At 40.6% G+C, this 13,635-nt stretch overlaps 1 protein-coding gene across 1 annotated transcript in view; it reads left to right on the top strand.

Moving 5' to 3' along the window:
* dnah9 (dynein, axonemal, heavy chain 9) overlaps window positions 1-13,635 on the top strand; it is a gene marked incomplete at both ends in the record, with an annotated part of 157,544 nt that overhangs the window by 83,456 nt on the left and 60,453 nt on the right. Inside the window, 4 exon segments of the mRNA XM_080048562.1 lie at window positions 312-435; window positions 2,942-3,084; window positions 5,702-5,863; window positions 6,132-6,365. Of these exon segments, the coding sequence (XP_079904688.1) occupies window positions 312-435; window positions 2,942-3,084; window positions 5,702-5,863; window positions 6,132-6,365 (663 nt within the window).

The following is a 13,635-nucleotide window of genomic DNA, read 5'->3' as shown; positions in this document are numbered from 1 at the left end:
TTCAAAGGAGATAACATTTTCTAAAATGTCCTGGAACACTCATAATGCCAAGGACATGCATTAAAGGATCTTAAAAATTATATTATTTGAAATTTCTCATCTGTGTTTTGTCACTTTATACATCGATATCCATTTAAAAAGTTCTTATCAGGAGTTTTCCATGTCCGCAGTGTCAGAGAAAATTATGCATGGTGGATCATTTGAGTAACAAAAAAAAAACCTTTTGGGTGAAAATTCTTATAATGGATTCAGGTCTCAGGATTACAGGCCCAGGCTCATAATGTGTGTCGCCCCCTCTCCCTTACCCCCAGACCGACCTGGCCTCACTCTACATCAAAGCGGGCGTGAAGAATATCGGCACCGTGTTCCTGATGACCGACGCCCAAGTGTCAGACGAGAAGTTTCTGGTTCTGGTCAACGATCTGCTGGCATCGGGTAAAAGCCGGCTTTTTGCTAATTAATGACATGTTGTGATTCTGTGAGGAAAGGGAAATGCCTTTGCTATGCCACAGCGACAAATCGCTTTGGAGGCATGACTCATCAACTACGACTCATAATTGTGAAGAATTACGAACAAGGCTGATATCTTCATCTGGTTTTGTGCTCGGCATTTGAATGGGTGCAAAAACATAGCTTTTTAAAATATACTTTTGAAATTATTCTCAATGGATAATCAATTACATTTTTCTCAATTCATATCTTCATTTTGTTCAGGTCTTTACTACTGTTTGAACCAACCACCAACATCTCAGAATATTTTCTGACCAGATTATGATCATTTTACACTTGGAATTTGATTTACAGAAGGAGCATCTCTCAAATCAGCATAATTATTTTACACACATTTTAAATTTTATAGAATTTCCCCTCAGGGATGAATAAAGTAGGGGAGAACGGGGTAAGTAGGCACACTTTTTACTCCACTGAGAATTGCTCATCACCTAAACATCTTTCGATAGTCATTCCTACATTACATTGAAGCTTAAAGTGTTGGCTTGAAATGTGTACCCCTCACTTTTTCTATCTTATTGTAATAAAGAAGAAATTAATCATCAAAGACACCCTAACACATTGTGACAATCAACCCCATCAAGGGGTCGGTTGTCATACACTATGGGGTTGTTTGTCACAATGTTATCTTAATGGGAATAATCTTGAAAAGAAGGAAAGAAAGTAGAACTAAATTTGAAAATGCAATTGCATTGTCAAGTTGACAAATAGGCCTATATAACTTACTGTAGCCTTGGCAGCTTGTCTAGTTTGGGATGCACTGGGTTGTTTTGATTTTGTTGCCCTTTTTTCCTTTGCATGCTAGCTGCCTTTTCCTGCTCTATTCTTTCCTTCTCTGGGGTGTCAGTGAGGATACAGCTTGACAATTTATTTCGTTATTGGGTTCCTTTTCTGGCTGTAGCCTTTCGATAACTTGTGACAACCAACCCCCCCAAAAATGTGACGACCAACCCCAACTTGAATTTTTTGCTAGCATCAATGCCAACAACCATCTGACAACTAATTAGCTTGCTAACCACAAACTAGACTATAGTTTACCCTTCACACTTTTTATGGGTAACAAGTGTTTTGTTATAAACCCATTCTGTAAAAGCCTAGAAGAAAAATACTGAGGAGCTAAATATTTTCAATTTGACATGAAAAACACAAACAGTCCTCTCACCTCAAATTCAGCAGTCTAACTCCAAGGAAGACTATGTAGGTGACCTCTTATCCCAATTCTGGATATTTACATATCAAAATTTCACAGACAGCGCCTTCTGGTTCCGAGATATAACGATTGTGACAACCAACCCGTGTGACAAATTACCCCGTTCTCCCCTATTTATCTATCTCTATTTCCTTGAAGTCATGGAATGTATTAATAGCTCCTAGCAACTGCTGCAGCATCTGTGTTTACGGAAAAACAAAAATTATATAAAATGAGGCTGAAATAATGAAGTGAACAGATTTGAAATTCACAGTTAGGTTCAGGATTTTTGTTTGTATTTGGGGTATTCGTTCCGAGCCGAGGGGCAACTCTGGAGCACCTGGGTCCTTCTGGTGGAACATCAGGGAATTGTGGGCGCATTGGGAAATAAGGAGAAAAATAACATGTAAGCACTAACGTGAACTTGCACTAGGCTAGATACTGGCAATTTTTATAAATAATTGTCGACACACGCATTCTTTGCTCCGCTTATCTTTGCTCCCATGAGGCTGTGACTTAAAGCAGATCTCTGCATTAGCATAAGCCCTTTGTATGAACTCCTGCTGCCACCACCTCTATTAACACATCCCTAAAGTAGATGAGTCTCAATGTCAGTTAAGAACATGCCTTTAATGACCTGCCTGTTTAGATAAGGTGAAATGAAAAAAGAAAAATCCTAGCAGGCTAAGAAAGATTCTAGAGGGTGTTCGCTCAATTCAAGCTCTTCAAAGGTCACCTTTTATAAAATAATCACTTTTTCATGTTTATTTTACATGAATATTGGTCCCCCATGTGATTAAACACTCCCAAAGTATGAGAAAAAACAACCCTCTCTCTTCTTCTCCACCTCCACCTTTCGCAAACCAAAAACCCCTAGTCAGATTAATCTCCCCATATTACATCATAGGGGGAGAAGCCACGCCCCATCATTACCAACCTCACTGAGAACTACCTCAAGCTATGATAAGCCTGTGCTTTTTGGAAGGCGGAGCTTAAAAAAGGCTTTCAAACGGAGCGTTTCAGACAGTCGCTGGAAAGAGGAGGTTCAGCACTGGCACTGTGATAAATATAAAACTTATTTTCTGGACACCATGAAAACAGTTTCTAGTAGAAACCCATATTACAATTTTGAACCTGAAAATGAGCATAATATTTTTAACAGAAAAAGAAAATCCCACTCACTGCTTCTCCTCACCTTATTGGTCTTCCCTCTGGTAACGTGGGTGACCTTCTTCTTTCCAGGAGAAATTCCGGACCTGTTCCCTGACGAGGAGGTGGAGAGCGTCATCAGCAGTGTGAGGCCGGAGGTCCGCGGCTCGGGCTTGATGGACACTAGGGAAAACTGCTGGAAGTTCTTCATCGAGCGCGTTCGCAGACAGCTAAAGGTGAAGCAGCAGTCACATAGACAGACATGTGGCAGGACACTGAGTTGTTTTGTATTCTTGGTTGCTTTGCATTAGCACTCCTAATCGTCCAGCAAAATGTGTCCTCAGTGTTTCTCTTTAGAGGGGACGTTTGCCATTAATCTCTCTCTCAGAACTGCGTGTGCATTTGATCCCAACCCCTCTCTCTCTTAATATAACACTACGTAGCATGCCGCCTCACACTCTTTATTCACCGTTTCAAAACATAAAAATAACCCCTCACACTTGGATAAACATCTAGCTTCATGATGAAGCCTTTCCTCAGACAATTTTCTTTCTTAGACATTCTCTCGATGAACTTGAATGCTTTTCGGAAGGCGTCGGACATGGTTATAAATCACAGGCATGAGCCGAAAAGCTGGCGTTTAACTGCAGATAATTTCCTCGCCGTGTAGCCGCCTTGTTCCCCCTGGGGAGAGAGGGATTCTGGAGGGGGAGGAGGGGGGGGAGGGGGGTTTGCTTATCCTGTCATTATTACACCACCACCACCCACATCTTCCATCCCTGCCTCGCTCACAGCTCAAGCCTCACCGCGTTGGAGAGTGACTAAATGGGGAAGGCAATCCCACGGTGCTTGTAAAGTGAGGATTTGTAGCTATTTGTCTCTCTGTCTCTCAAATACTCTGTCTGGATGGAGAGAGGACACATTTTCCCCCAAAAAATATTGGTAGTTTGATACTGAGGGTCCGTCCACGCTGTGCCAAAAATATAATTCAACAATACAATCGGCATGGCTGTCGGACTGTAAGAGACTCTGAAGGACCTTAATTTCAAGGTGATTTCTGGTTAGAAAAATAAATAAAAACTACAACACAAAGTTGCAATTAATTAAAACAAAAATCTCAAATCTTCACTTTTTTGTGTCAAATACTGCATGGTCATATCTCTTCAGGCTCATAAAAAGTGATGTCAATTAAATAACACACACCACAGCCCCACACTTGGTTTGTGATAACTTGATTGTTTGAAATGGTGCACAATATCACCAAAATCCCCAAGATAGATTATCTGAGAAGCCGTTCTTACAGAAATATAGTTGAATAAAATCATCCATAAAAATAAAGATTAATAGCAAACCTGGGGCCAGGCAGAATACCAGGATGACAGCCCGGTGGGGAAAATATTATAAAGATTACACAAGTGGACCTTTCACCCGATGGATAGTTGTTTAAGGGTATAAAGATTAAGCCATGAATACAGGAACACCGATACTGCATACAACATTTTCTGCTACATTCAATCACAAACAGATCCAAACCAAATTCTGGGTGAATCAATATCTTAAAAGCATTTCTGTCTCAAGTAACCCATAACCGTCTCTGTTTTCTCCCGTACCTGTGTGTCTGTGGCAGTGTTACATATTGTATATTCCCACATCACATAACTGCTTTAAGCCCTCTGCTTCCTGAAAGCAATATCAGCTCTATCCCACACTTACAATATTGTAAAAAATGTTGGCAGCACCACAAACATGGCAACTCATTTGAGAAGGCTGACGGTAGAGCTACCAGTAAAGGCCGTACGAGAAATTATAGTGTAGGCAGCTACTTCCAAAACTATGTTCACGCCTGTCTACAATAATCCTACAATTAAGCCCTGCATCCACCCTTTGACAAGACAGCACACGTGGACATGGCAGATACAAACGACACGCTTGTTGATATGTCAGTTAAATCATGGCGCTTTAAATAAACAAAAGTAGCGTTGCTCCAGATGAAAACAGTGTGAAAAACAAAGGAAAAATATATTTTAAGCTATATCTTTCTCCTGAGTTGATTCTCATCAGTAGTGTGTGTGTGGGTTTGTTTTCTTCAGTCTGATGGTGTCGAGCATCTGGCTGAGTTCTCAACAAGCCAGCTGTTACAGTCCAACAGTGGAAATGACTGGGACGCAGCCCACACAGCTCAACACACTCTAATAATTCACTTGCCTGCTGGAGGCTTTATTTGCTTAATGACGTGGCTTCAAATAATTAATTCACATTTCCCCCTCTTGACCATGAAGAACTGCTAATCAGAGCAGGAGTTCTCCGCCTTTTCTTTTCTCCGTCTGGCCCAGACTCCAGTTGCAGTTTTTCACAGAAAAAGAAAATTACTGTGATCTCGCTGCTCTGTCTGACTTCACATTCAATTCAGCTTGACCTTCGTGTGTGTGTGTGTTTGTGTGTGTGTACTTTTACAACTTTTTTTGTAAGAACACATTTTTTTATTAGACCTTGTAGACATTTTTGGAAAGTGAGGGCATTTTGGCCGTTTCTCACTTCGGGACACAACTTTAAAGGGAGAGATACAGAGAGTTGTGTGAAACTGTTGTGGAGCTTGATCAACTTTTAATTGTTTTATTAATTTTGCAATGGCTTGAATGTAACCAACATTTGTTTATATGAAGAAGTTAAGCACTGTAGCTTTAAGGTGCAGGTATGAATGAGGTTTAGGTATGGGTTAGTGTAAGGGTTGGCATTAGGCATTTAGTTTTGTGGGTTAGGGTAAGTGGCTTGGGAATGCATTATGTAAATTAATTTCCTCACAAGTATAGACGTACAAACGTGTGTGTGTGTGTGTGTGTGCTTGTATTGCAGGTGGCTCTGTGTTTCTCTCCAGTGGGAAGCAAACTGAGGGTCCGCAGTAGGAAGTTCCCCGCCGTGGTGAACTGCACCGCCATCGACTGGTTCCATGAGTGGCCACAGGAAGCACTGGAGTCGGTCAGCTTCAAGTTCCTCCAGGAGGTGGAGACTATCGAAGTGAGAACCAGCTCATATACTCATACACACAAATGGGGACCAAGCCACCCACCAAAATGATGTTCGCACTTTCAAATGATCATTTCAAATGTCAGGCTACCGTGACACAACCAATGCGAAAATAATTTCAAGGAGCAGACTGGAGGCCCCCGAAAATTAAATTCAGAGCCCTGCGCCTCAGGAAATATTGCTCTCCCTCCAGCAGGATCTGCACAGTCACCTTTATTTTAATGTGAAGTAACCGGTCTACTAAAATTTTTCTTGGCAGCCCCAAGTGAAGGAGTCTGTCAGTAAATTTATGGCGTACGTCCACACCAGTGTCAACCGGACCTCCAAGGAATACCTGGCCAACGAGCGCCGCTACAACTACACCACGCCAAAGTCTTTCCTGGAGCAGATAAAGCTGTACCGCAGTCTGCTGGGCCACAAGAGCAAAGACCTCACCACCAAGATGGAGCGGCTGGAGAACGGCTTGGAGAAGCTCAACAGCACCTCCACTCAGGTACTGTACTACACGCAGCCATTTAATAAGGTTCTGCAGGTTAATAGGATCAAATCCTTAAAATAAAGACCTACTTCACCTGTGGAATATGAAGGTGTATTGAACTCTGAGATCCTATGTAGTATAAATGTGCAACATTTTTAAAAATCGGTTCTTCCTAGCCTGAGAAAAGGCAGAAAGAGTGTTTTATGGTCTCACTGTCTAACCCTTCATTGTCCCATGTGTGACATCACACATGGGAAAATTTAGGGTTAGGATTAACAGGACAGCTGGGCCAAGGGAAGACTGAGGGAAGAACAACCTCATTCATTATATTATAAAATGGATTTTATAATGATAGTTCCGTATGGGTGAAGTATTCCTTTAACTTGCCTATTTCAGTCTCATCCCCCACACTATTTTTCAAACAAAGCACCAGGAACTGGACTATGTTTCATCTGCATTGTGATTGTTTCCCTTTTTCCTTTTACAAATATATTCATTAATCTTGATTAACTCATAAGTATTTTTATTTTTTTCACATTGGCATGGGTTCCATTGCTCCATATTTTCCAAATTGTCATGGCCTAAGCAGCAGCTCATTGAATGGATGAAGTTTCTTCTGAGAGTTCAGATTCTAAAAGGTTGTAATAGATATCTCAAATCTGGTTACAAATATTGAACCAAAATGAAAACCATAACAAGTGGACAAATGCCATCCGCTGAAGAATATTCTGTGGTCCTACTAAAAGCTCCAGAACTGATAGCCTACTAATTAGAACCCCTGCCTCAGCTTTTTTTCTTTTGCTAACTGTGTCCGCTTGCTGGCTAACCATACTTGCTTCCTGCCAGTTTCTTTCCATGCGTGAAGTAGTGGGTCACTCTTTAATTAGTGAGTGGACTTTGTGGTCGCTGGAGTGGCTTGATGCAATGTTTCCCCCAATCTCTACAAGGGAGTAGACTGCGAAGTCGAGGTGACTCATATAGTGAGAATGGCCACAATTATGAGAGTGAGACACAGATTGAAACTAACCCGCACTTCCATTGATTTAGTCACACTGTGGTTCCATCTGTACTCATGATTAACCCTGAGTGCTGCTGCTTCCCTATTATACCAAGTAATGAATGCCCATCACCTGACAGGCCCCAGTGTAGATTGGTTTGCTAGAATGAAAAGCAATTCTCAACAAATACAGTTGAAAGGTTTTTCACTGTAGGTGTAAGCTCTTAATCTAATTGTTGACAACTTGTTTTTGAATAAAACATTTAGGTAACATATTGTTTTGAATAAATGCCATCATCCTTTTATATCCCTGTCTGGATTATTTGACGCCTTGTGTCCCTCCCTATACACTGGAATTGTAACTGTAGCTTTGAACTGCCTCACATCATCCTGGTCTTACCGTCTTTTTGTACTATAGAAGTCAGTTTATTTGTCTGTAATATTTTTAATATTGGAAAATTTATTGTTAGGGTTTTACATGACCAGTGACCAGATTTCATCAAGTTTTTACTGTCTTCAAAGATCAACTGTTCAGCTGTTCCAGAGTCCAGGTAAAAGTCAAGTGGGGATTTTTTTTGCCTTACTCACACCTTAGCTGTTGAACTTCCATCAAGTGTTCAGCCTGCTGGGCTTTGATTCAGTTATTAAACCCGCCTCAAAATCCATGTTTATAGAATCTTCTTCCTGACTGAATAAAAAAGATCTTGTTCCTTGATTTAACAGCTCTGTCCTGTTACCACCAGATTGTATGTTACCATTATTCTCTTTGATCTTTTTTAAAATCAGTTTTCTTCTCTCTCTCTGCATGGGAGAGAGAATTATATTTGGCTGTTGTGACCTACATCTCTTTTTAAAATTTTGCTGACAAATATTGTTATTTATTCTTTAACTTAAACGCTGCTGTTCTTTTGATAATGGTGGTGGTTTGCTACTTTACCTGCCACCACTTCTACAGTGAATCATTGCCTCATACAGCCAATTAGCCTTACAGAGCTAAATGCACAGCAGAGAAATACCTGGCTGACTCAGTGGCCTTTCTTTATTTGATCATGAAAACATGTATCTCTGCATCATTTGATGTTGCCATCTTTAATATGGACACCTGGATCCATTTTGTCCAAATGTTTACCATCTCCACACCTTTACAGAAGAGAGCTAAATGAATAATGCAACAAGGGGTCTGTGTGTGAAGCAGCTCTAATTATAGTGGTTCTGCCACATTGCGCAAGTGAATGCATAACTATACACATACATATACATAATTTCACTCTTACATACATAGCCATCGCTTTGCATAAACATGCCCACACATAGCCACCCGCACAAAGTCTCACACATGCATTAACAGCCCACACACACAAGTGACATCAATGTGTTGAATTCCTGTATTCCCGTTCTTAGTAGCCTGTTTACTGTATGAGCCATCACACACACACACACACACACACACACACATACACACACACACACACACCTACACACACACACACACACACAAATGTATAGGGGTTGTATGGTAATTGAGGGGATTTCTAATTAGAGAGCACAGCCTTTACAGCGGCAAGAAACCATTAATGCACTCTGTGTTTGTTAGTGCATACACAGTGATGGCCGCGCAACTATAAGTGCTGTTATTTAACATTCTGAGCAAGAGAATCTGTGGCTCACCAGAGGCTGCTGTGGTCATGATAAACAAGCAGGGTTAAAGCAAAGGATCAGTCTGTGTGTCTGTGTGTGTGTGTGTGTCTGTGTGTGTGTGTGTGTGTGTGTGTGTGTGTGTGTGTGTGTGTGTGTGTGTGTGTGTGTGTGTGTGTGTGTGTGTGTGTGTGTGTGTGTGTGTGTGTGTGTGTGTGTGTGTGTGTGTGTGTGTGTGTGTGTGTGTGCGTGCGTGCGTGCGTGCGCGTGCGCGTGCGCGTGCGTGTGTGTGTGTGTGAGAGAGTGTGTGGTGACGAGGGAAGGGGGGTTCAGGAGATGCTGTATAAAGAGTATGAGTCATCGGCTCCCCAGAGGGCACATTAGTACCATGTTTTTTTTCCTCTTCAATTTTGTGGAGGTAGCTTCCTATAATCCTGTAGTCTTGAGTAATGGTGTGTGTGCTTATGTGTATGTGCAGGGCTAGCCCACTCATCTAAAATGCCAGTTGAGACTAGGGATGTAACGGTATACCGCAAAACGGTCGTTCGCGATATGAAAAGGCCACGAATGTCAACCGTAAGTTTTTTCTTGTTATACCGCGTCACGGTATTACAGGCGAGCTTGCATGGTAAATGCGCTCCATCATTGTGGAGAGTCTGGTGAGCAACGTTCTCATAAACGTAGCACTCAATCTAACACTGTATGGGCCACACCAACATTGGAAACCAAACAATAACACATTGACACAACAACTTATCACTGAAACAAGACTTCTAACTTTAAACTGAACAGTCACGTCTCACGTGGGCCGTTGTTTACACTAGCGCGTGCAGCTTCGCCACATTGAGTCACGTAGCAGCAAAGAAGAGAGAGAAAGAGAAAAGGGAGAGATAGAGAAAAAGATCGACAGAGTAGCTTACCAGACTGAAGAGAAAGTTGCTCGCGGGTCAATTATACCATTATGAATCCAGGTGAACGTGAGGAAATGAGATTATTAAAAAAATAAAAAAGAATAGAACAGAATAGAATAGAATCCACCGCGACCGCGCGTTAAATCCCCGGTAAAGTCGGCGAACTTCTGTGAAAGGCAGATGAAGGAAATAAGTCCAAAGATCCTTGATATATTCATCACAACTTCACGTGAACTAGCATAGACAGTATATAAAAGCTACCAGCATGTTGCGCAATACTATGGAATCCCTACTATGTCAAACTTAGGTGACACTACTTTGGTCAAATGAAGGTGACGTTGCGAAAGTGTGAGGAAGAGAGGGGGAGAGGAGTGCACTGCAAAAACATTGATTTTGAGACTGCAATTTAAGTTAATAACAAATAAAAATCATAAATAAATATTTTACAGAGTTCATTGTGTCTGTCATAATGTAGGCCTATTAAGGTAAAACATGGCTTGTAAAAATAGAGTTGATAAGCAAATAAAACATAAATAAATGGGGAAATTATCACACTATTTAAATAATTTTTATTCTATACATACTTTTACAGTTACAGACAAGTGACTAAATTAAGTTTAGATTTAAAATTCCTATTTCAGTTTGAAAAATATAGGTGTAATGCTTCTTTAAAAACAGCAGTAGAGAAGCAGTGTCTTTGTTTTGGTGATACGTTGTTTAAATCTCTCAGAAATCTCTTCTTCATATTAAGATATAAAAAAAAAAATTATTCTTGCGTTTATGTTTTATTTAAATCAGCGTTACACCATTTAATTTAAGGGGGTAGAAATGAATTCCGCGCTTAATATCGTATCGTGATATCGTGATATCAATCGCAGTATCGTATCGTACCCAAAATTTCATATCGTTACATCCCTAGTTGAGACACACACACACACACACACACACACACACACACACACACACACACACCTTGCAATTGTACTCTATGAATATTTATATATAGTGTCAGTGATAATAAAAAATACAGGTAGGCCTACTAATATTTGATAGCAGTTGGTAGCTCCAAGCAATTAAAGAAACCAGAGTGTTGTTAAATGTAATCCCTCCAACCCTCTAACTAACATCAGTTTCATCCAGACTGCTCTTTGTGTTGGGAAAAATAAAGATGTCAGTTCTCCCTTCAAAGGATAATACCTGGAAACATTTGACTCTTCCCCCCAAAACGCACATAACCAGATGTCTCATTGTTGCATGAATGAAGCTATACTTGGTCTAGTATAAGCCATTACATATGTGGATGACTATGGCTATAATCTTCTGCTTTGGTATGAAATCTTATCTTGCCTTAACAAACCATTGCTGTAATATATGTACAGTACAGCAGCAGAGGGTGGGACTGGGCTGTTTCTGAAAACACAATTATAAATAGCAACATGTATTTTCCACCTGCAGGAGAAAAACACATACGCTGTTCAGATGTATTGAACATCACCCAATGTCTTCCACCAATTAGTTTGTCCTTCTCCTGCACACCCCCCCCACCCCCCCCCCCCCCCACACACACTGTTTTCTAACCTTGCCTATTCATCATGTTGATGGCTTACTTGGTGCTCGTCTAATGTTCGACTGAATCTTATGCACAAAATTGTGGCAACTCCAAAGGGCTGTCTTACCTTCGGCCTGATTTCCAGTTTGTTAATTAGCTAAAGACAGGCTTGAGAAGCAGTCTGTTTTTATTTCCCCAATGCAACATTCTGATAGTCAGACCTTTAATGCAGAGCCCTATTTGTCGGGGAGTTATGAGGAGTTTGTAACGGCTTTAATTTCTCTTTACGACCGTCCTTGGTCGGTGCGTTTGTGTGTGTTTTTATTCGTGCTGATAGCAGCTCTTGATTCTGAAGCTTGTATTTTTTTCCAGAAATCCATGCCAGTCATCTTTTCCTACCCCTTTCTCTTCATAGACGGAATCCAATTTTTTTCTGGTAATGGATTAAAAGGTCATATGCATAGTCCACGTCACACGATGTTTACTATTTAAAGTTTAGGCCCTTTGTTAAGCTTATAAGGCTGCCCCCTAAAGGTCCATGATTCCAATCATAAGTCGGAGCCCCTGCAGTTGACGTAGATTTGTTAAGTAAAGCTGTCGTGTATTGTCTGTTTGTAAGTCAGTGTGCATGACAATAAGACAGGATAAAAGCAAAACACTGACGTAATCAAGCAAGGCCATTAGGTGGCGATAGTGTGTCACCTCAAACACCATAGAAGAAAAGTTGTTAGCATTGAGTGTCGTTTTGAGCGATCTGCAAAACAAAACTGGAAATGGCAAAAAAACAATGCAGACTCATATGTTTTATATGTATATATATACAATGCTGCTTGAAAGTATGTGAACCCCTTGAGCCTTTTGTAATTGTATTTATTTTATAAATTTTTAATTCATTTTTATCAATACCAGCATTTTTTATATTAAATAACAGGTTTGTGTTTATCAATTCAAAAAAATAATAATCCGGAAATCAATTGTGTAGTCAAAAAACTTAATATTTGCCAACTTTTGTATGTGCAATAGTTTGTGAACCCTGAGCTGCATTGCTTAAATCGAACAAGTACACACAATCAGGTGGGCCAAATTGAGTGATGAAATGGACCAATGTAATGAGAGATCTTTAGGGAAGAAATGTTAAGAGATAAAACCAGGTCAGTTTAGGCTCACCAAAGTGAACTCTTTCAGGTCAGACATGCCAAGAGGAAAGGAAATCTCAGAGGATCTCAGGAAGAGAGTTGTGATGTTGCACATTTGTCTGGGGACAGCTATACATAATTAAAAAAAAGTTTGAGCTCCATCGGTCCACCATGAGGCAAATTATCTACATCTGCCTAGAAGTGGACTTCCTTTAAAAATATCCACAAGCGCCAAAAGAAAAGTGATTTTTCAGTTAAAAGCCAACCCAAACATTACATCATTACAGCTTGTGTTTGACTTTCTTAAGCCACAAAATCCTCGTTATTGCTTTGAAGGATTTAAGTAGATGTTTAGGTTTAAATTATATTGCCATGGAGCTCAATCAGCAACTGTATTACTTATACCATCCTGGATATAAACAACACAAACAAATGATCAGTCCTTCAAAAACCACTGAGAGATTCAATTAGATGATAGTGATAGATTCATTAGTTGCATTGATATTCACACTGATTGCTACTTATAACATTTAATGAGACAAAAGTAGATTATTGTCAGCAGCCCACCCCTATGTTTTATTGACTGCTCACCTCATATTAATTCATCACCATTTATTCAATTAAATAATAAGCGGGCTACACTGTGTCCCGCTGCTACGATGGCACGGTAGTTACGTAGCTTTCGGCTGCCAGCACCATTTAACTGCTCTGACCCATAGCCTGTATACTTTGACCATGGCTCTTTCTGTCCGCCTGTCTGTTCCCATGTGAGGTTGCTGTACGCAGTGGAAACTTTGGCCAGATCTAGGGATACCGTGCTGTGCCGAACTGGGCTGCTCAGTGGAAACAAGGTATTTGTGAAGAGTGAAGAGGCTTAGAGCAGGGGGACAGGATGATTGATTAACAAACTGTATTACTGTTGAAAAATGGTGTGAGCTGAGGCTGGCTGAGGAGGAACCAGGGGGAAAGTTCAGGCCAGAAGCTGCAGGCTAGAGGGAAACAAGAATTAGCAAAAGAGCATAACAAGACTGACTGTAGTCTGGCAGCCATCATTTGA

Source organism: Ammodytes marinus (genome assembly GCF_949987685.1).
Source record: "Ammodytes marinus genome assembly, chromosome: 20".
Taxonomy (NCBI): Eukaryota; Metazoa; Chordata; class Actinopteri; order Uranoscopiformes; family Ammodytidae; genus Ammodytes; species Ammodytes marinus.
This window is presented reverse-complemented; position numbering and strand designations above follow the sequence as displayed.